Source organism: Homalodisca vitripennis, unplaced genomic scaffold (assembly GCF_021130785.1).
Source record: "Homalodisca vitripennis isolate AUS2020 unplaced genomic scaffold, UT_GWSS_2.1 ScUCBcl_6670;HRSCAF=13987, whole genome shotgun sequence".
NCBI classification, from domain to species: Eukaryota; Metazoa; Arthropoda; class Insecta; order Hemiptera; family Cicadellidae; genus Homalodisca; species Homalodisca vitripennis.
The window spans coordinates 4,564-31,288 of record NW_025782799.1 but is presented as its reverse complement, the minus strand read 5'-3'; the positions used below and the strand labels follow the sequence as shown (position 1 = coordinate 31,288).

Sequence of the window (26,725 nt, the reverse complement as noted above, 5' to 3'; positions counted from 1 at the left end):
TTCCACATCCATAGCCATCTCAAGACGAACTGTCACAGACAAACATGCATGCTGAATTTTTATTTAAAGTAAACTTAAAAAGAGATTAACCCTTTGATGATCAATAGTCAATAATCAACCTAGCGAAAAAAACTGTGGACAATATAACAATAAATCCAGTGGTATAGTTGATGTACTGGTATCAGACTGCACAAATTTTTAATAATGCGTCAAGCATATTTTAGGTGATTAGGCTTAAAAAGCACTTGCACTCAAAAGTAATTGTCATGCTGATTGCAATGCAGCACTGAATTGAAAAGAGTATTTAATATTCAACAATTTTCAAATTACATCCTTGCACTCTATTTTAATCTATCATGGTCAATAGTACATCAAGTAAACAGGTGTGGCACAGAAATGTCAAACAATTCATCGGACCTACAAATTTTACCGTAATTGTGCACTGGTAAGATTATACATAAGAAAAAAATTAACATGTAGAACTTTACCATTTAGGAGACATTTTACTTGTATCGTATGACATTGTAAAATACAATTAAAATATTATTAGAAGTTCTGATCAGTTAAAAGAATTTAAATGCTTTGTTTTCACTCAAATTACAATAATTTAACAATGCAAATGAACTAACTGTTTTCCCTCACCAAAATTGAATTGTTTTTAACCCATTTACATATTTTGCTAAAACATCTGTTGCAAGATTATGTACACTCGTTCTACCAAAATATTTAGGATACCTTCATTAAAAAAAATCAAATGAATTTATGACAGGTGAAATGTAATAAATACCTATTTTAGGAGAATGAAGCTTCATGCTGATGCATGAATACACAAAAAAGTTATGTTGATAGGAGGTGAACTAGGGAGACTTGTGTTTATGAAAAAACTAATCATCTATATATATAAAAATGAATGTTTGTATGTTTGTCCTTTATGGAATCGTGAACTATTGGACCGATCATGATGAAAATTTGTACGTATATGTATTTTTCCACGGAGAAGGTTTATAAGCTATGCCCATCCCTTTCCCGATTCAGGATTCCCGCCCCACTGGTTACAGAAATACCCATAAGAAATGCATTGCAGCAAACATATGTTAACGTCTTTTCAAATTTTTAATCAGCTGTTCTTTGTAAACATATATTACACTTATAGTTTTAAAGCATAGAGTAAGCTTAAGAGAAACGACAAATTTTGTTTTTAAACTGTTTTTGCAATCACTGTTAAACATAGACTTTACTATCCAGATAATACAATTCAAATTTGACGTAAAAATTTCACCTTTTAACTGCAATATTTATTTAATATAAACCATGCTCATGCTTGATCAGAAGAGTAATGCAGATATCATAATTACTATCTTACGTTGGCTACAAATATAAAGAATGTTATAAAATCAACCTTAGTTGTTTTTTTTGACAGAAGTATGGTTCTCAAAACTCCGTGTGTACATATTCTCTCGATCGAGACAACAAAGCAAGCTCAATCGTGGCATCGGAGATATAACTAATTTAATCTAAAATTTATTATAGTAAAAAAAAAATTTACTAAGTAATATAAGGACTTCGGTTCTTAAGATTTGCGTGCGAAGCCGTGGGTAACAGCTAGATAGAGGCAGGAATATGGTACATACCTTCATAATACGCCCAAGAGGCTCACGATGGAACGACTATCAATTATCTCAGCAATGTTTTAGAATGTGATAGAAAAAGAATAAGTGAATATAGTGTACTGTTTTCAACGGGAAATTGCGTGCGAAGCCGCGGGCAACTTTTGCAAAAAATTATTGAAATGCGCAGCAAAGCGCGCCGGGCCCGCTAGTTTTGTATAAATTCAAACAATTGAAAAGGTGTTGGATTTAGAATATATTTGTTATTGATCCGAGCATCAAGAAGTATCCTATAATTTTTTATTACCTGGAGATTCTCGGTTGAGCAAAGTCCAATCATCAGAGTTCCTGCGAGCACCAGAGGGAGTGGGAGAAACCCTCTCGGACTGTCTCAGAGTGGGCAGGGGAGCTCACCGGGACAGTGGGATTGACTGCGACAGGATCGGGATTGACTGCGACAAGAGTGGGATTGACTGTGACAAGAATGGGATTGACTGCGGCAGGAGTGGCAGGGGCAGCTTCAGAGTTGGGAGCTGGCAGAAGGAGAAGAGCCTGCTGGTTGCTGTTGAGTTGCAGGAGTACTCGGGGACTGAGAGCCTTGGGTGGAGGCTCCAGACGGTTTCCTGTGTTCCAGGAGTCTTGCATCGCACATCGAAAGTCACATCCACCCCTAGAAGACAAAAATTAAAATCAAAAATTCATGTTATCAACTTCTAACCTTTTCTACTTAAATGTAACAAACAAGGAGCAAATTAACTAATTTTAAAAATTATTAAAATAAAACTAGAAACCTCTTTTCATGGAAGCAACACAAGTGATCTTGGGAGTAGAAGAAAAGTCAAGAAACTGAAGTTCAAATTAAGGGTAAATATTTACTCCAATCACTTTACGTTCACTGTTTTTCCAATGAAAAAGCTTAGAAATTGAAAAGAAAAGTTGAAAAGCCCTAAAAAAAAAACTTTAAAAAGGAACTAGAAGCTGGGCTGACACTAATGCCCCCAACTATCTAGGGTGCTGCCAGAGCCAGCTTTGGCACGGAATGTGAAACATCCACGAGATGGTACCTATCAATAATAAGATTAAAGTTCTAGAGGATATGATTACCAAAGAGGGGCAACAAATATAACAAACTCATCTAATGATAACATGCCCTATAAGAAACTCTCTAAATATGTTTGTGCAATATATTTGTTGCAAGATGATATACATTTAATTGGACAACTGGAAACCGATTAATCAGGCAATTAAATGTAGAAGGTTAGTAATGAATACAAATTTAACCATCAAAGAGAAAGTACAGGAAGGAAGAAAAAAGGAGGAAACTAAGTTAAACTATACCTAAATGTTCACATTTTAAAGATGTGTATCAACTACAACAAAATGAAATAATCTGTTTACACATTTTCCATGTTCTTAGTTGGAAACTAAACATTTATGAATTATCATCTATATACATTCTTTATTTTTTTTAGTTGAACTATGTTCAAACGATACATTTAAACAATTTAAAAGTTAAGATATATCAACTTATTAGTTTAAGCTGTTAATTTGTAATTCTAATTAAAAAACCAATAATTCAAAATACCTAATAGCCAATGGAAGGAATAAAAATAAACTTAGCAGTAGTTAATACACTTTTATTTTACAACACTTTATTTATAAAAATACTTATGAACTAACAAATGGAATGGACTGGATTTACACTATGACCTTAGACTTAAACTAAGCCATAACCATAATTTTAAGTCCAGAGATAAAAACAAGATATTTTGAATTTGTAGTTATTCCTTTTTAATGCCAGAATTCTTGAAACACATTAGAACTGTACATTACCAGACCAATAAATATGAAGTCCACAAGATTCATTTTTAACAACCTTATGAGTATGTATTTAAAATATCTTCATTGTCTGCTTTTCAATTAGTGTTTTTTTTTCTTTAATTTTGCTGTTGCAACTTCATTTTTTTAACTCATTTTAATGAGCTGTAATGCTAAACCATGACTCCCTCTCCTCAAATGTTTGCTGAAAAATAAACAAAAGTTCTGTAAATTATGAGTCCTACAATCATAAGCATGCAATATATATCGGAGAACACTACAGGTTCAGTGGTGTTAATGTAAGCAATAGTTGTAAAAGAATTAGAATTCTAATTAAGACATTTATTAAAACCAATAACAAATTTGAATATCTTGGAATACCTTGACAGATGTTTATTGAGTTTACTGCAGTAAATAAATATTAAGAAAAATAATAATTAAAGAAAATCAATAACTATATTATAAAACTAAAATTTCTTGTGCTTTCAAGTAATTTGTAATGGAATAACCATTCAAAATGACATTTGAATGACAACACAAGGTTAATTTATTTATACTTTGTGCAGAATAACAAGGTATCTAGTTTTCATGGTACAACGATATGAAATTAAGGTTTACTCTTAATTTACTAATGTTAGCAAGACAGTTACATTTATCATGCACATCCAATGTTTACACATAAACTACTTTTAGTCACTTAAAAATATATAAAAACAAAGTTAAAAAAGAATGCAAAATAGATTTCCAGCTCACTCACCATTGCAATTCTCAATATTAGGCTCATCATCAACGATAGTCACTGTTTCAACTGCATCATCGTGTGGAAGACCAACTCTCAGAGAGCTACATCCTCCTAACTCCATTCTTGGTGCGAGTCTAACACGACAAATGCCACTGTCAAGTCTTGGTCCATGTACATGTACTAGACCAATATGATGACTGTATTTTGGTCTGTATACACCTATCAGTCTAGGTCCACAAAGGCGGTGTTTCAGACCATGAGTCACCTTAAAATGTCTAAGAGCATGTAGTCCATGACCTTGTTTTGAATGGAATGGACCATGCCCAGGTTTTGGGCCGTGTCCAAGATTTGAATCGAGGGGACCGTGACCAGGTTTTGGACCATGACCATGTTTTGAATTGAATGGACCGTGACCAGGTTTTGGACCATGACCATGTTTTGAATCAAGTGGACCGTGTCCAGGTTTTGGGCCATGACCATGCTTTGAATCGAATGGGACCGTGACTAGGTTTTGGGCCATGACCATGTTTTGAATGAAAGGGACCGTGTTCAGATTTTGGACCATGTCCATATCTTGGGCAATGTGGCTCAAGCACATGCTTTTTGATAATCATGGTGATTTTATTTTTCTTCTTGGCAGGCATATCTGAAAAGAATAGAAAATAATTAATACATTAAAAGTAATAAACTCATTTTTTTTTTTTAAATGAGTAAAGGTATGAATTATTCTAAATGAACTAATAAACAAGTAATAAAAGTATTTTTTAACCTATTTTAATATTACATTTTAACCCTTTGATTGCCGGAGCATCACTGTCAGCGATCCCGCATTATATGCAAGAAATGCCAGAATCGCTGTTAGCGACTTCTGCAGTAACGCTTATATTTGATATAGTATTTATCTAAATTGGCTCAATGACTATACATACGCATTCCAAAGGCTTCAACGTAACTTTTGATGTAGGTTTTGTTGCATTTTGGTTATATTTTTATTTTTTACGGCGGTTGTAAATTGAGCGCGTCAGTCACGTTTAGAATCGGTTGCTATGCGGACGAGCCGTCAAGTGTTTTGTTTGCGCTGATGTTTATTTCACAAATGATATTGAAAGTTTATACGTGTAAATGGGTTTGTAGTGTTAAATCTTCAAATTATTTCGTTCGTGTATGTTGTTCTAGTCTGTGTGTAAGTAGAACAATGACGGCCGCGAGTTACGGCGATAGTAAGCATCTAGTACTTTACTAAATACGTTTATATAGTCTATGTTTTTGTGTTTGTTCAGTGATATTTATAAACAATGAGTTGTACAAACATTGCTGACAATGAAAACCTAGTATTGCAGGCATTAGATTTAAAGCATTATCAGTGTAGACAATACACAGAGTGTTAGGTTTGGTTAGAAAATTTCTAGTTTTGTAGTGGTTCATATTTTCATATTTATTTTCCAAACTTTATTTATAAGTATAAAAAAAATGTTTCTATGTCTTTTTGTAAAGAACTAAATGGAGTATAAGATAGAATAACTAAAAGTGAAAAAAACAAAATATTTCAATAACACTAAGTTGTATCAAAATAAAAAACTAAATGTTTTAGCTCATAAAGTTTTTGTTAATGATTTTTTTATTTGTATAAAAACGTTAAATAAGTAATAAATGTATTATATGTATAAAGAAAATATATTTCTCTAAAAAAAACAAAAACCCAAGACATTAAACCAATAAATAAATTGGTTATGAATTTTTAACCAGACCCTTGCAGAACCAGGCATTTTCGCTCGGCATTATATGCATACCATATAGCAAAACGCTGCGGCACTCAAAGGGTTAAATAATATAAACATTAATTATGTAATGTTTAAAATTTAACACAATTGGTCTAAAATAACTACTTTACTTCTTAGTTACAAGCACCAATTTGACAAACCAGTCTACTGGAAATTTGTTTTTAATCAACTTTAAATAGACAATGACTTGTTTGGCATTTCACCATGTTTTATTAGCACACAATATGTAAACAGTATATATTAGTATGATAGTCATGCTCAACCACTCATAGGTGTGATAACTTGTCTAAGTATATGTTAGATGATTAATCAATTATTGTTTTATGTACTGTTACTTGATTCATACATACACAAACTCAAAGTTTTAATTTGTTAGGAATTCGCATGCCATTTAAAAAATTTAATTAAATATATTGAATTAAAAGCGTTGAAGGCTTTATTAGGATTATTACTAATTGAAAGGAAAATCAGCAGGTTTATCTTAAAAGCTTTCCTTCTAGAGCTTACTGATGAAAAAAAAAACAACAAGTGTAAAAATACACAAAAGTACACATAATTAGAAATTTTCTCTTTGTTAGGATTGAGAAAGAATGCAGTGCAATAAAATAGTCCAAATACGTGTGTTTTTATGAGTCTTTGTGCTTTTCAAATCAGTAAACCCTAGAAGGAAGCTTTCAAGAAAAAAAAACCTGCTTGATTTTCCTAGCAATTAGCAATAATTCAATGTAGTTTTTACGTTTTTATACTTTAATTACTGTCTATACAAACTTTCGAGAAACGCAAATTCCTTTGGTAATTTCTTACCAAAGGAATCACACTAAAATTTAGTAAAAATAACGAAAAATTAAAATTATTCAACTAGACTATATATAAAACTTACCATACATCAAGAATCTTCTTTTCTTCTTGTAGTGAACTTAACGATTACTATTATTGTTTAATTTTTTTTTTAATGCAAAAACTATTTATTTGCTGATCTCGTGTTTATATATTTTGTAACAATAACACGCTTCTTTTCTTTCCTCGAATCGCTATGCAGCAAAAAAAAATACAAATTAAGAAATGAAATTATCAACTATAATGATGAAAGTTCAAAATTTCCAACCAATGGCAAATGCTGAAAAACATGTAATTCAGGTTTGAAATTGACTATACTATCTTTGATGAACTTGGTAGCTGTAAAACATTTCCTTACAAATCTAGACATGAAATTAATATCTTCAATTTTTATTTCTCTCTCTCACAAATTAAAACATAAAATAAAAACTGTTGCCAGCCTTAAATAAAATAATTGTAGTGCTGAATGAGGGGAAATAGATAAGCATAATAAGCCAGGATTGTGCCCATAAAGTGGGGATGTATGAAAGAATATTTAAAAACAGTTAAAGTAAATTAACAATCATAGTCTAGTTTAAGAAGGGACTTACCTTTTTGGAGTATAGAAAAATTTCAACACCTTATCTAAGTTTTAACTCTTTCATTGAAACATGAATATTTGATTTCCTAAGTAGAATACACTATTAAAAAATGTAAGTATGTTGAAAAATTAATTAAAATTGGACTACACCAAAATTATTTCTTCTTGCTGTGTATTTTTATTCAATTCATAGTTACATCACTTATACAATAAACAGAATTATTTTAATTGGAGCACTACACAATAAAATTACTAATAACAAATTCTGATGAGAGTAAACTTGATTAGAATCTCACAAAATTTTAACGTATCCAATCTCAAAATAAGAAAATCTAGGCTAACACTCACCAAATGGATCAAGGAATGCAGCAATAGCTTGGCCGATGCCATTCAGATAAGCGTTAGGGTTGGACGTGGTTTGGCGAGACTCTTGGGGTTGTGGGCGATTAGGCTGAGCCTGGGAGCTTGCAGTAGGCTGAGCATTGGAGCTCGCAGTAGACTGAGCTTGGGAGCTCGCAGTAGCTTCAGCACCTCCTGCTGTGGTAGCCACACCCAGACTATTGATGAATTTCATCAGTTCACTGAAGTCGAACATGTCCGGCACCTCTGCCGCAGCGTTTTCATGCTGGGTGAAGGGGCAACGATTGGGTCCCTGTGACTCGCCTTGCATAAAACTGCGCTCCCAGCCATGGCGCCTGTGGAATTTGTGTGGCCGTCCAAACAGCTTGCGAAACACTTTCGGGTGCTGTAATAAAATGTTTAATCATATTAAATAGGTTGGTTATTAAGATAGTTCTTCTGGTTCATTTACATTAAGTGGGTAGATTTTGATAACTAAAATATTGACAATTGATTTCTTACGGCATTTACATGTAATCAATATTTAAAAACACATTCCAGATATAAAGTTCTAATAATTAAAACAAGTTTAGAAAATGTTATAAGCATTCTAAAACACTTTTATTTTTTCTGTTTGTATACAAATAATTGAGATATACATTTTTTAAGTTTTAACAGCTGTTTTGTTGAAATGAATTAGCATACTAAGCTGACCAACGACTGTGAGAGATATATTTATAAAATAATTATTGTACCAAGTTGGAACTTGTTTCAGCTTTTTACTTTTGCCGATTGTTGGTTGTTGAAAAATTCTTATGGGATTTCCATGTAATCAGTATCTCAAAAACCATTTGGGATATTTAAAAAATCGTTAATCAGAAAAAATAAAAGGAAATGTTATAAATATTCCAGAACACTTAATATATTTACCTTAGGTCCATAAGTTATGAATTTCTTGTTAATTGGTTTTCATATTGGAACAAATGGTGTACGAAGTGACCAATGATTTAAGTTGAGATATTTATTACACATACAACTTTCAAACATGGATAGTTCTCGGCTTAGGAGGTCATGTTTAGTGATGTTATATAGTAACTTTCCATCATGCTACCATGAGGACAATTGCAATATCAGATGGAACGTTGGGAACCAAACAACACTGTAACTAGATTAATGAAATCGTTCAACTTACACTTGAGAGGTTAATAGGACTGGCCATGCGTAACATGAAGTGCTCAGAGTGTTTGCCACTGCCCTCGCATTTAGCACACAGGTCAAAGTCTGGACAAGTGACACACTTGTATCTGTAGCCAAATACCCCACCTTCACAGCCATCACAAAACACACCAGGATGTTGGACCCCCTGGCTATTGCTTCCTGAAACAAAATAATTACATGTCACAGAGTTTTAAATAAAGTTTAACTGGGTAGCTAATTTTTACAAAACTAACCAGAGACTTCCAACACGATACCACTCTAATAATAATGTACTTCTTCCAAATAGTCGGCAAACCGTGAAAATATAAACTGTTTTCCTTAATCAATCCAATCTTCCAGAGATTTCTTCACTGGGTGGCTTGGTCAATCATCACCAGTTAACACTCTTGTTTGTGACAACATCCCCCAACAAGTCCCTTGTTTGAGTTCAACTCTTTCAATTATCTACCCGCTCCTTTAACATTCTCGATCAATGGTGCACAATTGAGAGGAAATGTTTTATTTACCAAAAACACGATTAAATTTAACCACCAAACTGGATGGGAAACCAAATCTAATTCTAACAAAAATATGATTACAGAATTGACAGTACATATGTTAAGCATCCAACTTCCTGCATCAGCTTGTTATTAGGTGTTTTAACACATGAGGAATCATGTTTGGTCTCTTGAGTTACATGCTTACTCGTGCACCAGCTTGGTATTGGGTGTTTTAACACATGAGAAATCATATTTGGTCTCTTGAGTTACATGCTTACTTGTGCACCAGCTTGGTATTAGGTGTTTTAACACATGAGAAATCATGTTTGGTCTCTTTGAGTTACATGCTTACTCGTGCACCAGCTTGGTATTGGGTGTTTTAACGCATGAGAAATCATATTTGGTCTCTTGAGTTACATGCTTACTTGTGCACCAGCTTGGTATTAGGTGTTTTAAACACATGAGAAATCATGTTTGGTCTCTTTGAGTTACATGCTTACTCGTGCACCAGCTTGGTATTAGGTGTTTTAACACATGAGAAATCATGTTTGGTCTCTTTGAGTTACATGCTTACTCGTGCACCAGCTTGGTATTAGGTGTTTTAAACACATGAGAAATCATGTTTGGTCTCTTTGAGTTACATGCTTACTCGTGCACCAGCTTGTTATTAGGTGTTTAACACATGAGAAATCATGTTTGGTCTCTTTGAGTTACATGCTTACTCGTGCACCAGCTTGATATTAGGTGTTTTAACACATGAGGAATCATGTTTGGTCTCTTTGAGTTACATGCTTACTCGTGCACCAGCTTGTTATTAGGTGTTTACTCGTGCACCAGCTTGTTATTAGGTGTTTAACACATGAGAAATCATGTTTGGTCTCTTTGAGTTACATGCTTACTCGTGCACCAGCTTGGTATTAGGTGTTTTAACACATGAGAAATCATGTTTGGTCTCTTTGAGTTACATGCTTACTCGTGCACCAGCTTGTTATTAGGTGTTTAACACATGAGAAATCATGTTTGGTCTCTTTGAGTTACATGCTTACTCGTGCACCAGCTTGTTATTAGGTGTTTAACACATGAGAAATCATGTTTGGTCTCTTTGAGTTACATGCTTACTCGTGCACCAGCTTGGTATTGGGTGTTTTAACACATGAGAAATCATATTTGGTCTCTTTGAGTTACATGCTTACTCGTTGCACCAGCTTGGTATTAGGTGTTTTAACACATGAGAAATCATGTTTGGTCTCTTTGAGTTACATGCTTACTCGTGCACCAGCTTGTTATTAGGTGTTTTAACACATGAGAAATCATGTTTGGTCTCTTTGAGTTACATGCTTACTCGTGCACCAGCTTGGTATTAGGTGTTTTAACACATGAGAAATCATGTTTGGTCTCTTTGAGTTACATGCTTACTCGTGCACCAGCTTGTTATTAGGTGTTTAACACATGAGAAATCATGTTTGGTCTCTTTGAGTTACATGCTTACTCGTGCACCAGCTTGGTATTAGGTGTTTTTAACACATGAGAAATCATGTTTGGTCTCTTTGAGTTACATGCTTACTCGTGCACCAGCTTGGTATTAGGTGTTTTAACACATGAGAAATCATGTTTAGTCTCTTTGAGTTACATGCTTACTCGTGCACCAGCTTGGTATTAGGTGTTTTAACACATGAGAAATCATGTTTGGTCTCTTTGAGTTACATGCTTACTCGTGCACCAGCTTAGTATTAGGTGTTTTAAACACATGAGGAATCATGTTTGGTCTCTTTGAGTTACATGCTTACTCGTGCACCAGCTTGTTATTAGGTGTTTAACACATGAGAAATCATGTTTGGTCTCTATGAGTTACATGCTTACTCGTGCACCAGCTTGGTATTAGGTGTTTTAACACATGAGGAATCATGTTTGGTCTCTTGAGTTACATGCTTACTCGTGCACCAGCTTGGTATTGGGTGTTTTAACACATGAGAAATCATGTTTGGTCTCTTTGAGTTACATGCTTACTCGTGCACCAGCTTGTTATTAGGTGTTTAAAACACATGAGAAATCATGTTTTGGTCTCTTTGAGTTACATGCTTACTCGTGCACCAGCTTGGTATTAGGTGTTTTAACACATGAGAAATCATGTTTGGTCTCTGAGTTACATGCTTACTCGTGCACCAGCTTGGTATTAGGTGTTTTAACACATGAGTAATCATGTTTGGTCTCTTTGAGTTACATGCTTACTGTGCACCAGCTTGTTATTAGGTGTTTAACACATGAGAAATTCATGTTTGGTCTCTTTGAGTTACATGCTTACTCGTGCACCAGCTTGTTATTAGGTGTTTTAAAACACATGAGAAATCATGTTTGGTCTCTTGAGTTACATGCTTACTCGTGCACCAGCTTGGTATTAGGTGTTTTAACACATGAGAAATCATGTTTGGTCTCTTTGAGTTACATGCTTACTCGTGCACCAGCTTGGTATTAGGTGTTTTTAACACATGAGAAAATCATGTTTGGTCTCTTTGAGTTACATGCTTACTCGTGCACCAGCTTGTTATTAGGTGTTTTAACACATGAGAAATCATGTTTGGTCTCTTTGAGTTACATGCTTACTCGTGCACCAGCTTGGTATTGGGTGTTTTAACACATGAGAAATCATATTTGGTCTCTTTGAGTTACATGCTTACTCGTGCACCAGCTTGGTATTAGGTGTTTTTAACACATGAGAAATCATGTTTGGTCTCTTTGAGTTACATGCTTACTCGTGCACCAGCTTGTTATTAGGTGTTTTAACACATGAGAAATCATGTTTGGTCTCTTTGAGTTACATGCTTACTCGTGCACCAGCTTGGTATTAGGTGTTTTAACACATGAGAAATCATGTTTGGTCTCTTTGAGTTACATGCTTACTCGTGCACCAGCTTGTTATTAGGTGTTTAACACATGAGAAATCATGTTTGGTCTCTTTGATTTACATGCTTACTCGTGCACCAGCTTGGTATTAGGTGTTTTAACACATGAGAAATCATGTTTGGTCTCTTTGAGTTACATGCTTACTCGTGCACCAGCTTGGTATTAGGTGTTTTAACACATGAGAAATCATGTTTGGTCTCTTTGAGTTACATGCTTACTTGTGCACCAGCTTGGTATTAGGTGTTTTAAACACATGAGAAATCATGTTTGGTCTCTTTGAGTTACATGCTTACTCGTGCACCAGCTTGTTATTAGGTGTTTAACACTTGAGAAATCATGTTTGGTCTCTTTGAGTTACATGCTTACTCGTGCACCAGCTTGGTATTAGGTGTTTTAACACATGAGAATCATGTTTGGTCTCTTTGAGTTACATGCTTACTCGTGCACCAGCTTGTTATTAGGTGTTTAACACATGAGAAATCATGTTTTGGTCTCTTTGAGTTACATGCTTACTCGTGCACCAGCTTGGTATTAGGTGTTTTAACACATGAGGAATCATGTTTGGTCTCTTGAGTTACATGCTTACTCGTGCACCAGCTTGGTATTGGGTGTTTTAACACATGAGAAATCATGTTTGGTCTCTTTGAGTTACATGCTTACTCGTGCACCAGCTTGTTATTAGGTGTTTAAACACATGAGAAATCATGTTTGGTCTCTTTGAGTTACATGCTTACTCGTGCACCAGCTTGGTATTAGGTGTTTTAACACATGAGAAATCATGTTTGGTCTCTTTGAGTTACATGCTTACTCGTGCACCAGCTTGGTATTAGGTGTTTTAACACATGAGAAATCATGTTTGGTCTCTTTGAGTTACATGCTTACTGTGCACCAGCTTGTTATTAGGTGTTTAACACATGAGAAATCATGTTTGGTCTCTTTGAGTTACATGCTTACTCGTGCACCAGCTTGGTATTAGGTGTTTTAACACATGAGAAATCATGTTTGGTCTCTGAGTTACATGCTTACTCGTGCACCAGCTTGGTATTAGGTGTTTTTAACACATGAGTAATCATGTTTGGTCTCTTTGAGTTACATGCTTACTGTGCACCAGCTTGTTATTAGGTGTTTAACACATGAGAAATCATGTTTGGTCTCTTTGAGTTACATGCTTACTCGTGCACCAGCTTGTTATTAGGTGTTTTAACACAAGAGAGAAATCATGTTTGGTCTCTTGAGTTACATGCTTACTCGTGCACCAGCTTGGTATTAGGTGTTTTAACACATGAGAAATCATGTTTGGTCTCTTTGAGTTACATGCTTACTCGTGCACCAGCTTGGTATTAGGTGTTTTAACACATGAGAAATCATGTTTGGTCTCTTTGAGTTACATGCTTACTCGTGCATCAGCTTGTTATTAGGTGTTTTAACACATGAGGAATCATGTTTGGTCTCTTGAGTTACATGTTTACTCGTTAATTTATAGGCTCTGTTATACCAAGAATTGTCATTATCAAAAACAATTTTGTAATTAATACAGCCATCTTTTAACCCTTTCCATCCCAGACACTTTTTTTTTTAATTTGTTCCAAAAATCCTAAGTATTTTTAACTAATGACATACCCAAAAATCCCAGGCTCTTTTAGTTTCATTTTGTCGTATTTTACTAGAAAACCCATAAAAAATTTATTTATGAAGCAATTTTAGTAGTTTAAGTGTTATTAGCTTCCTAAATATGTTATAATATACTATAAAATAAAATATAAAACGACATTGCAAATATTTACAATAACTTTTTTTTAATAATATGTACTTACTAAAAAATATTTTGAGGATTTTTTTTACTTTGTTGCGTTGTGGATGGGCATAAAAAAATTATTTAACCAAGATTGATAACACTTTACAAAACCACATTTAACAGTCTTCAAAAAAATCCATACTTCACACTGATATGTTGAGAAATAAAAAAGTTCTGGATTTTTTTTTTTTTTAAATCACTGTAGTTCGGAGTTTTTCCCCAGTTATAACAACAATATGGCATATCATGTTCCACTTCTACATAACATATAGTTCTAACCAAATATATTGAATGTCAATAGGCAAACAATGAATTATTTCATATTTTTAACTAAAAAAAAAACTCCTAATCCTAACAAAATAAAAACTAAAAATTACCATCCGAGTCAATAAAATTTTGTTTTTGTTTACAAACATCTATGGAAAGGATAACATTTAGTGTGCAGGCCCTTTTTGCAGTTAACACAAATAAAAGTAAACTTGTTTTCTTTTCCTTCCAGTTCTTGTACTTTTTGCACTGCAACACACAGCAGTTTTTTTCTTTATTTTCTGGTAATTTTTTCAAAAAATGATTTTGTACCACCGTTGTTTGCATTACTGGCTTCATTTTTGATGAGTACCTAGGCCTACTCCTCTCCCATGTGCCTATTTAACTGTCAATTCACCAACCAAGTTTGATATGTATTGAAGCCTACTTACAGGATTATCTGTGTTGTTTTTTGTACGATGTATATAAATTTAAGAGCATTCTAGAAATTATTAAATGTAAGTTTCTTCCAAAATTTGATGGTTTTTCTTTCATTGAAATAATGATATAGCATCTGATCATTTCCATCAATCCCTCCCATAAAGTCATTGTACTCCCTTATCATTTTTGGTTTACTTGTAATACTTATGTTATTACCCCTCTCAACAACAAGCTGGAATGAAACCCAACAAATACAGCTGATAAAATTCAACACAGTTGATAACACAACACTAAGAGAAAGAAGTAAATAAGTTGTCAATAATAAAACATTATAGCGTAATAAATCGATGTTTTTATAACGGTATATGTTATTGCGAACATTTATATATAATTTATACAAATATTCCGAGTTAATAAACATTAAAAAAAAATTTTTTTTCTTAACGTCCGGAAAAACCGGACGCCGGGATTTTTGCGATGTTTTTCGAAACGTCCGGAAAAACCGGACGCGGGGATTTTTGCGATGTTTTTTGAACGTCCGGAAAACCGGACGCTGGGATGGAAAGGGTTTAAAAATAAATAAATTAAGTTAACTACGTATTATTTAATTCAAAAACAATACCAGATATGATAATCTTTAGGGAATTAATCTTTATCTTTTATACATAACTTCTTAACTGGTATAAGTTGAGAGACCTAAATAATGTAATTGGCTGAGATTTAGTGAAGCCCATCACTGAAGGGGCTGGAAAAATTAAATTTCTTTCTGTATATCCAGATGATATCAAGAAATAAACTTGGAATTTTGCACAAAGCTTCATTTATATATGAGCAACATTAAACTCAATTGTGCATGTCTTTTCGATGAATAATTTTATTCATGGAGTAAAACGAAAAAAATAATAGAATGGAAAGTCAATGTAAAAAGTTGGTTACAAGATTTGATTTCAGCACACTCTTGCGTTGTGATAATCCCAGCACACCAGAACTCTTATTATTTGAAATACTAATAAACCTAATTAAAAAAAAAAAAAAAAAAAAAAATGGAACGTATCGTGTGGCAATCAATATATCTCAAGAAAAATTTCATTCGAAATTTGAGATTTTGTACAAAACTACATTTCACATAGATAAGAGTTGTTCTATGGTAGTGCATGCCCATCCATGAAATTTGGCTGAGTGTAATTTTTGTGTCAATTTATTTTCGTATACCCGAGGGACATTACGAGAATTAGATACGTTATAGTTTAGAAATTTTGTACTACAACCTCAATTAAGGCTGTTACGTTGGCATTTAGTGTGGCATACTCCTAACTTGTTCCTAGCAAACAAATCCTTTGAATTATAGTTGATAACTCTTTCAATCTCAGCATATTTTATGAGTATTAGAATCCCACCCATATTTTACTGATAATGTAGGTTATCTAAAAATTTGCATAGCATTTTCAACTACTATTAGTAATTCATCATTCTTTTTTATTACTTCATAAGTCAGCACCAAGATAAAAATCAAACTTAACTTTCTAATCATGACACAAAATTTAAAATTTTGGCCTTATTTAATCTTTTACGGTTTCTCATGGCTTTTGTAAAATTTTTTTGTACACATCTTTTGAACATCGGCAAACACCTATCACCAGTCTTATAATATTTTATTTAGTAGGAAATGTGTCTGTTTCATTTAGTTTTGGTATTAAAATATAAAGTAACCAAAGTATTACATAAGAAACTGCTTAGGTAACAGACTACTTGGCTGGTGCAGTATTTTCAACGGAAAGGTGAAATCCTTCTAAAGAATCTATGGTTTAAAATTCAACTGTGAAAATAATGACAATAGTTATAATTTTGTAAAAGTGTTCATTGTGTGTACTGTAACAAACACATACACATATTGGATATGTTTCTATTTATATTTTGTGATTGTTCTAAATAAGATATTGGGATCAAAGCGTTAATAAACCTGACTAGTTACGATTTGAAAGTGGATAATAGGATTTCAGACATTTCATCATAGTGGCATGCAAATAAAAACAGTATTTTTAGAAGTGATAGCCTACACGTTTTCTTCCTTTGTTGTCAAAAAATATGACAAAGTTAAACATGTATGAAAATAAAACAACATGGGTAGAAACTCCACTAAGAAGAAACATACCGAGATTAAATATAGTGTTTAGTATACACTTATCTACTTGGTATGAGTACCACGTGTTAGTGTTGTGTAGTTATATGGTTGATCCTGGCACCAAGGTGTATGGTTGACTTTTGTAAGTACATTTAATACAACTTACGCATATTCAATGCAGAGTTTATCTATCTGTTTATTTTTGTGTGTGATTTACCTTAATGTTTTACTACACCTGAAGAAGAAAAAAATTTCAGAAGTTGTGTTCAATGCTTGCTTTACTTAACAAATAGATTTCTAACAGAGTATATGAACCAGCTTTATAAAAGAGTAGAACGTACCTTGTGCATTGTTTGACTTGAGATGGATGTACAACTTGATAGGCTGTGAGGCGGCTGTTGTCAAAGCTACTATCAGTTCCTCATCAGAGCTCAGAGTGATATAGTCATTGTCAGCATCTGCAACACAACACAAGAAAACTAGTAGATGTAGAGTTTTAGCTATAGTATTAGCAAATAATGACTGCGGCTCATGTCAAAACTACTGTGAACAAGAATGTAAAAAAAATTATTACAGCAAATGTTCAAAATTTCTCCATTCTTTGTCACTGCAAAGCTGAGCTCTTCGTAACATCGACTGTCTTACATTTTGAAGGAGTGGAGGTTTTTCTCCCATTTCTGCTGCTTAATAGTATTAATACTGTTCTGTTTTGTATCTCATCGATCTATATGTTGACGACCATTGAAGTTGTCTATTGCATGTATGCATGTTATGTTTTTTTGCTTACAGACAATAAAGGTTTATGACTTATGACTATAACTTTGGCTATTTTCATTACACTCTTTATTTGTATGAAGTGGTTTTTTTATTTGTAATAAAGAAGAAAAATACATTTAGTTTCAGTAGCTTTGCGTTTTTCTGGCCGAATCTCAAAGCGAACACTACGTGTTGCATACAAGGCAGCTTATCACAAATTCTCAATTTTTCCTGAAACCCCAAGTGTATTGAACATAAAATGTTTGTATTCACACCCACTATCAACCCTGAAAAAATGCCCACTTTTATAATAATAACCTTGTATAATTATAAAGAAGCTTCTTGAACTTTTTTAAAAAACTAATTTTATTTTTTACAAGATATTTTACAACACACTAAGGTAGTCTGCAGTATCCCCACCATATCAAAGCTAAACTACCCCTTTGGACAACATTCCTATTTATTGAAAATTATAGGTACCTACACACTACACTAACCACACTCGGGTGTTTTTTGTATGTTATGTCCCCTCTCAAAATCAAGACCTAGAGGGAAGCCAAAACTCAAGTTCCAATATGACCCTGAAGTAAACACACTTAACCCTTTTAACCCCAGCCATTTTTCCATGGACTTGCCAGAAAGCCCATGGCGATAAGGGACCATAGTGCAGAATTGAGGGAAAATTCATCTAGTTTTCTTATTTTTGAAGATAATGTTTAGGTTTTTGTTTTAAATTGTTCACAAATAAGTGTACTCTTAGATGTAATAGTTAAAAAGTACTTTTACAGAATGATTTGTTTTTTTTTAGCGTATTTATACATAAAATTTATTTTATTTTTTTTTATTTTTTATAGTTTGGACATACATAAACGGTAGAAAAAAAAATTGTAGCCCCTGAAAAATGAAGCAATTTTGTTGTACACATATTTCTTACTACACACACAAAATTTTAAGAACTTTCCTTGATAAATGCAGGAGATATATCCAATTAATTGTATTGCTGCATAAGCACTTCTTCATATATTTCCACATACACGTCAGTAGAAGTATACAGATATGTTTACTTGTTTTTGCACTTTTGAAATAATAACAATTGTAAAATAACACAAACTAATTAATTGTAATGGTTTGTAAGACTAAAACTTGTTTAATTTTTCAAAAAAGTAAAAGAAATAATATTTACAATATATACATTTTATGGTACTTTGGGAATGGGGTCAGATTCCGTTATATGCCCCCAACGCTTAAACCTTTTTCAATGAACTTACAACGTTATAAAACGATGTAGTTGAGTAACAGAACTAACATTCCATTAATCAACAAGCATTTCCAGGTATTGTGATCGGTATTTTTGTCGCTGTTATCTTATCTTTCTCGAGAATGGGCGGCGGGACTCTGCAATCACTTATCTACTAGGACCGCTCGACTTTGACCTCTGTCTGAGGATGGGGAGGGGTTTTGCGATAAGACAATTCCTGTTTTATATTAATGAAATATTGTTCTACGCTAATCTAGTAATCAGTAGAAGCAAAATGTCAAATAACGATTCATGTATGGGTGTGGTCGGTATAATCCCAAAAGTGTTTATCAAAGTGTTTTCACTCACTGGTAACTTTTCTCTACGACGTTTAGTCATGTTTTTTTACTAATAATACAATAAATCACACGAAAAACAACCGCTTTCAATCACGCAAACTAATTGAGGTTATAAGTCAGCATACAACAACAATGCAACTGAAGTCGTCTGACAACTGACATCGACAAATAAACTACGCTCAATGACGACGAAATACGATGCCAATTGGAAGGTTTATTGTTTTTTGCATGTAGCCCGTTTCTTCACCGACTACTATACCGAAACTGATGGCATTTGGACATATTATTAGCCAGCTACATTAAATTCTCGAGACGTCCGGTATATCGGACGTTGGGCATTTTAGCTAGACCACCTCTGTCCGATATATCGGACGCCGGGGCTAAAAGGGTTAAAGAAGATTTCCTCAAGTGCTTGAACAGATATGAACTGACAGGAAGTGAACTTGATAAGGGACACAATGAAACAAAAAAAGAAAACTTATGACCTAAAACTTAGAGAACTCAGGCGAGCAGCTGCAAATGAGCACATAGCCAGCTCTGACAATAAATCTAAGGCACTCTGGAGCATCATCAGGGGAGGAAAAACAGCAAAAAAAGTCTGATGAGACACTTAGACAGCTAGAAATTGATGGAAAAATAGAAGACAGCCCGATGGCAATTGCAGAGCACTTAAACAGCTATTTCTGCCGGGTAGCAGATATCACTCTTAATCAAAATCGCAGTGCTCTCCAAATTAATACTGTTTCCACCACAGCCCACTGCAAATATCCAACAGAACCCACAACTAACCATGGCCCCCACCACACATAATGAAGTACTGTCTGTAATACAGACATTAAAACCTAAACTGTCATGTGGCATTGATGAAGTCCCATCAAAGGCAGTCAAGCATTGTGCAAACCAATTAGCAGCTCCACTCGTCACAATAATTAACAAATCCTTTGATAATGGTCACTTCCCTTCAAAACTAAAACTCTCAAAAGTCTACCCAAAGCACAAGAAGGGATCAAAAACCAAACTTGAAAATTATCGACCAATCCCTTTAATCTCTCCTTTCTCAAAAATTATAGAAAAAATTGCACTAAAAAGGATGGTACAACACTTGCAAGAACAAGAACTGCTATCAAATTGCCAACATGGATTCTTGAAGGGAAGATCCACCATCACTGCAATGACAAGCTTAGTAGAACATATCACAGACCAACTAGAAGATAATAAATTTGTCTCAGCCATCCTTTTAGACTACAGCAAAGCATTCGATTGCTTAGGGCATGATTTGATTGTGAAGAAACTATCAATTCTAGGCTTCCAAGGCAAATCAAGGCATTGGGTGGCAAGCTATCTAGCAGATCGCAGCCAGATTGTGGAAATCCATAGAACCATAAATAATAAATCGTGTACTTTTAGGTCCCAAATTCAGCCAATAACTAGAGGGGTGCCCCAGGGTTCAGTCTTGGGTCCTTTCTTGTTTGTGCTGTTTACCAATGACTTTAATGACTACATTAACCACAACAACATCCTCCCCATTATGTACGCAGATGACACTACACACTTCTTCTTCAACATGACACAGCGCAGGGACTACACTCAACAATCACTACATCAACTGGAAAAGCTTTACAATACTGTCTACAAAATGACTTGGCAATCAATCCGTCAAAAACCACTCAGCTAAATTTCAGTAGAAGACATGAACAGATCCCAGAAGTTCCCAACATCTTGGTAGAAAATCATTCTAAATTATTGGGCATGACAATAGACACCAATCTTTCCTGGACTGAAACATGCTGATACATTGAGCAAAAAACTTGGACCTGGAATTTTTGTTGTGAGAAGAATAAAGTGGATAGCTGGACAAGAGGCTGCAAAAGCAGCATACCATGCGCTGGTAGAATCACACATAAGATATGGCCTGATTATATGGGGAGGAACTTCACAACAGAACCTTGACAGAATACTGGTTCAACAGAAAAAAGCTATAAGAGCACTCGCCAACCTCACTCCAACAGAGAGTTGTAGAGATGCCTTCAAATCACTGAGGATTATGACTGTCATTGCCCTTTACATTTACTCAGTAGTTGTCTACACAGACCAGGCAGAGCTTACCACAGGAGAAAACATTCACTCCTACAACACAAGGAGAGCAGCAGACTATCATCTTCCAGCGCACCGCACCACACAATACAGCAGAAAACCATCATATATCGGACGGAAAGTTTTCAACTCACTTCCAACAAATCTGAAAATCCTCAACGGCCAACAACTGAAACGCCATCTGCAAGACTGGCTGATGGAGCGACCATTTTATTCAATGAAGGAATATTTTGAAACAAGATGACTGAAGCAAGACCGAAACTTGAAGGACCTATTTTCTTTGTATATAAACTTGTATCTCTTGACGAATGTACATTTCTTAAAGAAATTGTAATAAAGATTTTGATTGATTGATTGTAGGAACATTACTGCATGTGTAAAACCCCTAACTACTTTAGAATACCCAATCTTAAACTCCAGGGCAAATAAATTGGCATAGAGAAGAAAGTACAAAACCTTACCTAACTACTTTTCAAGTACATGCTTCAATCTACTTTTTTTTCCTCCCCCTTGGGGCGGCCTAAGGACTAACCATTCAACCCAAAGACCTTATCCTCGGATAGTGTGGTTGGCCCACAGGGAGCAAGTGGGTGACAACCAAGTTAGGTAGGTTGTTAATATATTTAACCGAAAACACACAAGAAATGAGTCGTTGGTATACTGCGTAATTACGAAAATGATTCCAGTTAAGTGGATAGGGTGATACAACATCAAAACCAAATTTGTTACGCTGAATGTAGACTAAACTCACCTTGCCAAAAAATTACAAAATTATCATTCTGGATTGATGGAAACATTGCTTGTATTTTGCCTGTGAGGTAGACGTAACTCGTAATTGCACCTCCATCAATGCCAAATCGCCGTACTTCCACGTCTTGGCCATCTCTTTTCAAATATGCCTTAAATGACACTGATTCGGTCATGTTTGGTGGGTATGCTTGTCTAGCTGGCGGAGCCATGATATCCAGTCTACTCACTCGTTTAGTCTGCAAAATACAAAGCATGTTAAATTTTGCAAGCAACAAATAAATTTTACTAGCAATACAACAATGAAAAAGAAACATATGTAAGTTTTAGATTAACTTGTAATATTTAGATTTTACTCCTTCACACACAAAAATGTCAAAGTTTATTAAAAATTATTTACAAAGTAACACTTAGGTTAGGTTATACTAATATAAATTACTCTAGATTTAAACAGCTATCATTGATAACATTGCTGTTAATTTAAACGGATTTCACAATGTAGTTGGTATTCACTGTAAATATAAAATGTTCATGTTTTTAAAACTGACGGAATTATATGTATCGCATTTTAATCCAACTTGACAAGAATAATGCACTGATAACAGCTATCAATGACAATATTGCGGTTAATTTAAAGAGATTTCAAACTCTATATTATACAACATCAACAGAGTGTATTACTAATTGTTAAGTAAGGACATTTACTTGAAAATATATTTTCACAAGTATGTGCATCCCATGGGTACATCCAATTGTATGTGCAGCCTAGTGCTTTTGGAAACTTACCATGCACCTTCTAGTTAAATTGAAGAATGATATCTTCCAAATATAGTTTTGTTCAAAATAAAGTGTTCTTCAACACGATTCATTTTATTTTGTGCATTGCATAGAAAATACATTTTTTAGGAAAATAAACTTCTTTATAAATTGATTGATTTAAATAATATATATATATATATATATATATATATATATATGTATATATAAAGATAAGCTTTGGTAGGTACTTTGGTATTATTCGGAGGTCACTAGTTTTGAGTTTTCTTATTGGGGACCTACAAAAACTACATTATTATAAAAAATACAGACAGATGAAAGAACAACCTGTTCTTGTTTTCTACCTCCAAAAAGAAAAGAGATGCCGGCGAAAAGAACACATCTCTGTCTCTATCTATTATTTGCTGGATGATATAAATAGTAGATTTTGGTCTTCGACATTAACCTACTTATATAGCCTATAACAAATAGTAGATAGGGATAGAGTGATCTTCATCTCGCTGACATCGCTTCCTTTTGGGAGGCAGAAAACAACAACCGATCATGACATGTAATCTACACAATAAATCATATAAGTCTGTTCTTTTTAATAAATGTAGTTTTTGTAGGTCCCCAATAAGAATAACTGTTCCAAAAATAGTGTCTTCCAAATAATACCATGTGTAGTATCCATGTGAGCGCTCATAAAGGTTAACTAACTTTTTTCTATTTCAGGGTGGCCACTCAAAATCTCTTTTCAAATTCCCAGTTTTCCCAATGGAAAATTTCTGATTATCTAGTCTATTTTCAAACCAAATAGACAACTGTAGTACTGTATTTAACCCTTATGCCACGTGCAACGATGACGTTTTATCGTCACTAGCAGTATTTGCAAGAAATGCCACAAAGCTGCGGTGCTCTTCGTCACGACGATTTATCGCTATCACCTATTTTAAGCCCCTTAGTTTTTATCTCTGTATCTTTCGATGTGTCAACACAACATTATGTATACCTAATAACTTTCCTTTTTGTGATGTTTAGAAAAAACAAGTATCGAATTCGGAAATACAAAGATAACAAATAAATACCAACACAAAGCTACCGTGGGGCAGACTGCAGCCCGGGTTAAGAAGTCTAGCGGTGGACGAATTTTCGGTACGAGACAATGATTTCGCCGGTACACAAGGTCGGTTCAGTACAATCAACAAACAAACTAAATACTTTCATCTGAACTATACTTAGTTAATTTAACTTTTGTGGATTAGGGGGAAGCCTAAGAATACCACGTTACTTCAAAGGAATTTACAGAGATTCAGGGAAATGAATATATTTAAAATTCCAAGACATTTTTCCTTTTTAAGTAATAGAAATGGTAGGTTATAAAATGAGCTTCCAGAATATATTACCTTTATGTAAAAATGTATGGATGTATATTTATAGAGAATATTATATTTATTTACAACTACCCAAAGCACGACGTACGGATAAAATACGAATTAGCAAAGTACGACGTACGGATAAAATACAAATTAGCGATCGTCTGTTTACTATAGAGGAGCTTAAGTCTGCGCATAGAACTATACACGCTAGTGTTGACAAATATAGACACAAAAAAACCAAACTTCAATTAAAATATATTATATATAAATCACGTTATTCTGTTGCTATATATTGCTAAAAAGTTTCATACAAAAAAGAACTACAAAAACATGTTTCACCATTCGGTAATTTGAGTACTGCCGACAGTTTTTGTCCATGTTGAGTGCAGACTCTCGAGGATGCACCAAAATAAATATAAAAAGAGCTAAATTGTTACTTTGGTTAACTATTTACATTTTTCAGACGGAAAGTACAAAAATGTTTTAGCAAGACTTATTTTTGGATTCGAGATTTAGCTTCTCCATATCAGTAATGTTGTGAAATCGTGATCTTTCAAGCACAGTTAAGCACTTCTGTTGGTATCAGAATCGAGTGTAAAAAGCCACAGTATCGAGTATTAGAAACGATCCATCCACAGTTAAAGTTCCAGAGACATTATAAATATTATTCACGCATATCCACGTATGTTTCCCAGAGTCCAAAATTCATGAATAATGCACACTTTTCCAGATGCTCACAATTGGTGCTAGCCCTGGTTAGAGTCCTATGAATGTATCGTGGCTCTGAATATATCCCACTAATAACGGCCAATACATAAAGAATGCATCAGTATCGTTAGATTACAGTCAAGGACTACGAAAGAAAATGACATTAACGATCCTAATGCACGTTGGACTATTTGGCTTAAACAGTTGGAATTGTGCTCTGAACAATCGTGACATGTGCGTAGAAGTCGTTCCAGTAAATAGTTGACCGGAGAACTCACGAGATTTTCAGCCGTCGTTTAACCAATGCTACTCTGTCAAAGAAAATTGATGAACGTGGTTGATTCGATCAGCTGGCCGTCTACCGTTTGTAGACTGGCAACAACATTAAGTTACGTTTACACTGGCAAGTAAAGTTGCTAGAGAATTTGCACAACTACTGTAGCATAAAGCGAACAAGATGAGCAATTTTACTCACGAAAACTGTCGCAAGTACTTGCTACAGTTGTATCGCTGGTTGTTCCGGGAGTCAAGACAAAGTCTGTTCACACACGGCAGTGATGTCTCTCTCGGCAATATTTATAATTGAAATTTTAATAGCCGACACTTATTCCCCCGTTTCTTGTAACCAACTGCCCGACACTGGTTGCGGCAGGCGCTTATCCCCTGCCAATTCTAGACATTAAATGTTTCTCCTCACCCCTCAGCTCATTCTTTCATTACTGTGCAATAGGACGCAAACGCCCCCTTCTCGACATTACTTGTTGTAACTAACCCACTATTTTCTTTTCCAAAAGGTATCTTATCAAGCTTTGTAAAAATCCATCTGACATTCTGGTGTACTCAAAAACCAGGCTTCACCTCTTATCAAAACTTTCAGACATTATATTATTCAACGAACCGAACTATTAAGCCTGTTTATAACACTGTATTTTAGGCCTGTGCTATCTAATCTAACACGTATGTCTTTTCAACACACGATTTTCACTCAAGAATAGAGTTGGACAACTTCGTTCGGAGACCCCACTTCAACGACTGAATAATACTTAAGTACAAAGAACCCGTTTGTATAGCGGTTACTACTGCTGTGCTGCTTAAAGCGTACCACTGGTTTAGTGCAGAAGTCCAAAACGATCGGTCGGCTGATTTTAATTGTCCAATGCATTGTTACGTTATTTTTTTTGGGAAGGGGGAGGGCGGAGTCTTGCCGTGGCACAGTAGAACTAACCACGATAAACTCACTACACTAGTGGAGATAACTTTAGATCAACCGACGGCGTCAGATGTAGCTTACGAAAATATAACGATCATAATTCATAATCCCCGTCGTGTAAATTACAATGTTTCAAGATTAACCAGTTAGGCTATTGATTCAAAAAGCTGTCAAATGTATTGATTTTATAAGTCCTTGGAGACGGAAAAATTATTTTTTTTTAATTTACCCGGTTCTTACAAAAATTCCCAGCTTAACCCAGGTTTCCCGGTCGGGTGGTCACCCTGTATTTATAATGTACGTGTATTTACCTACTTATATTAAGTGTAATACAAGTAGTAGATAGGAACAGAGTGGCCTTCGAAATACCACTAAAAGTACCCAAAATTATTAATTAGAAAATACCCAAAGTATCAGATATAAAAACATTTTAACTATAGCTATTTACAATTAATTATTGCCACCTTTTTTAATACACACATATAAAATAACAAATTTTTTTTATTTACTCAAAGGCAAAATTATTTGTGTGATATTTGATTAATGGCTGGCAAAGTGAGAACATGTGTTATT

The 26,725-nt window shown here is 34.3% G+C and overlaps 1 protein-coding gene across 1 annotated transcript; it reads right to left on the bottom strand.

The window, feature by feature from the left end:
- LOC124373921 (sequestosome-1-like) lies at positions 1–22,357 on the bottom strand. Its single transcript, XM_046832232.1, has 6 exons — positions 22,104–22,357; positions 17,248–17,364; positions 8,897–9,081; positions 7,714–8,110; positions 1,915–2,277; positions 1–29 (listed from the first exon to the last, which is right to left on the bottom strand). Exons 1-5 carry the CDS (start codon positions 22,354–22,356, stop codon positions 2,018–2,020), a joined length of 1,212 nt encoding a protein of 403 aa, XP_046688188.1. The 5' UTR covers position 22,357; the 3' UTR covers positions 1–29; positions 1,915–2,017.
- Between the last annotated feature and the right edge of the window lie 4,368 nt (positions 22,358–26,725).

Bases quoted from the DNA above. Each gene is read 5' to 3' on its own strand.
- LOC124373921 (XM_046832232.1), bottom strand. From the start codon at position 22,356: ATGCTTTGTATTTTGCAGACTAAACGAGTGAGTAGACTGGATATCATG. The intron at 17,365-22,103 runs GTGAGTTTAGTC...GTTGTGTTGCAG, and splicing joins TTTTGTAATTTTTTGGCAAG to ATGCTGACAATGACTATATC. The intron at 8,111-8,896 runs GTAAGTTGAACG...ATTTTATTACAG, and splicing joins GTCCTATTAACCTCTCAAGT to CACCCGAAAGTGTTTCGCAA.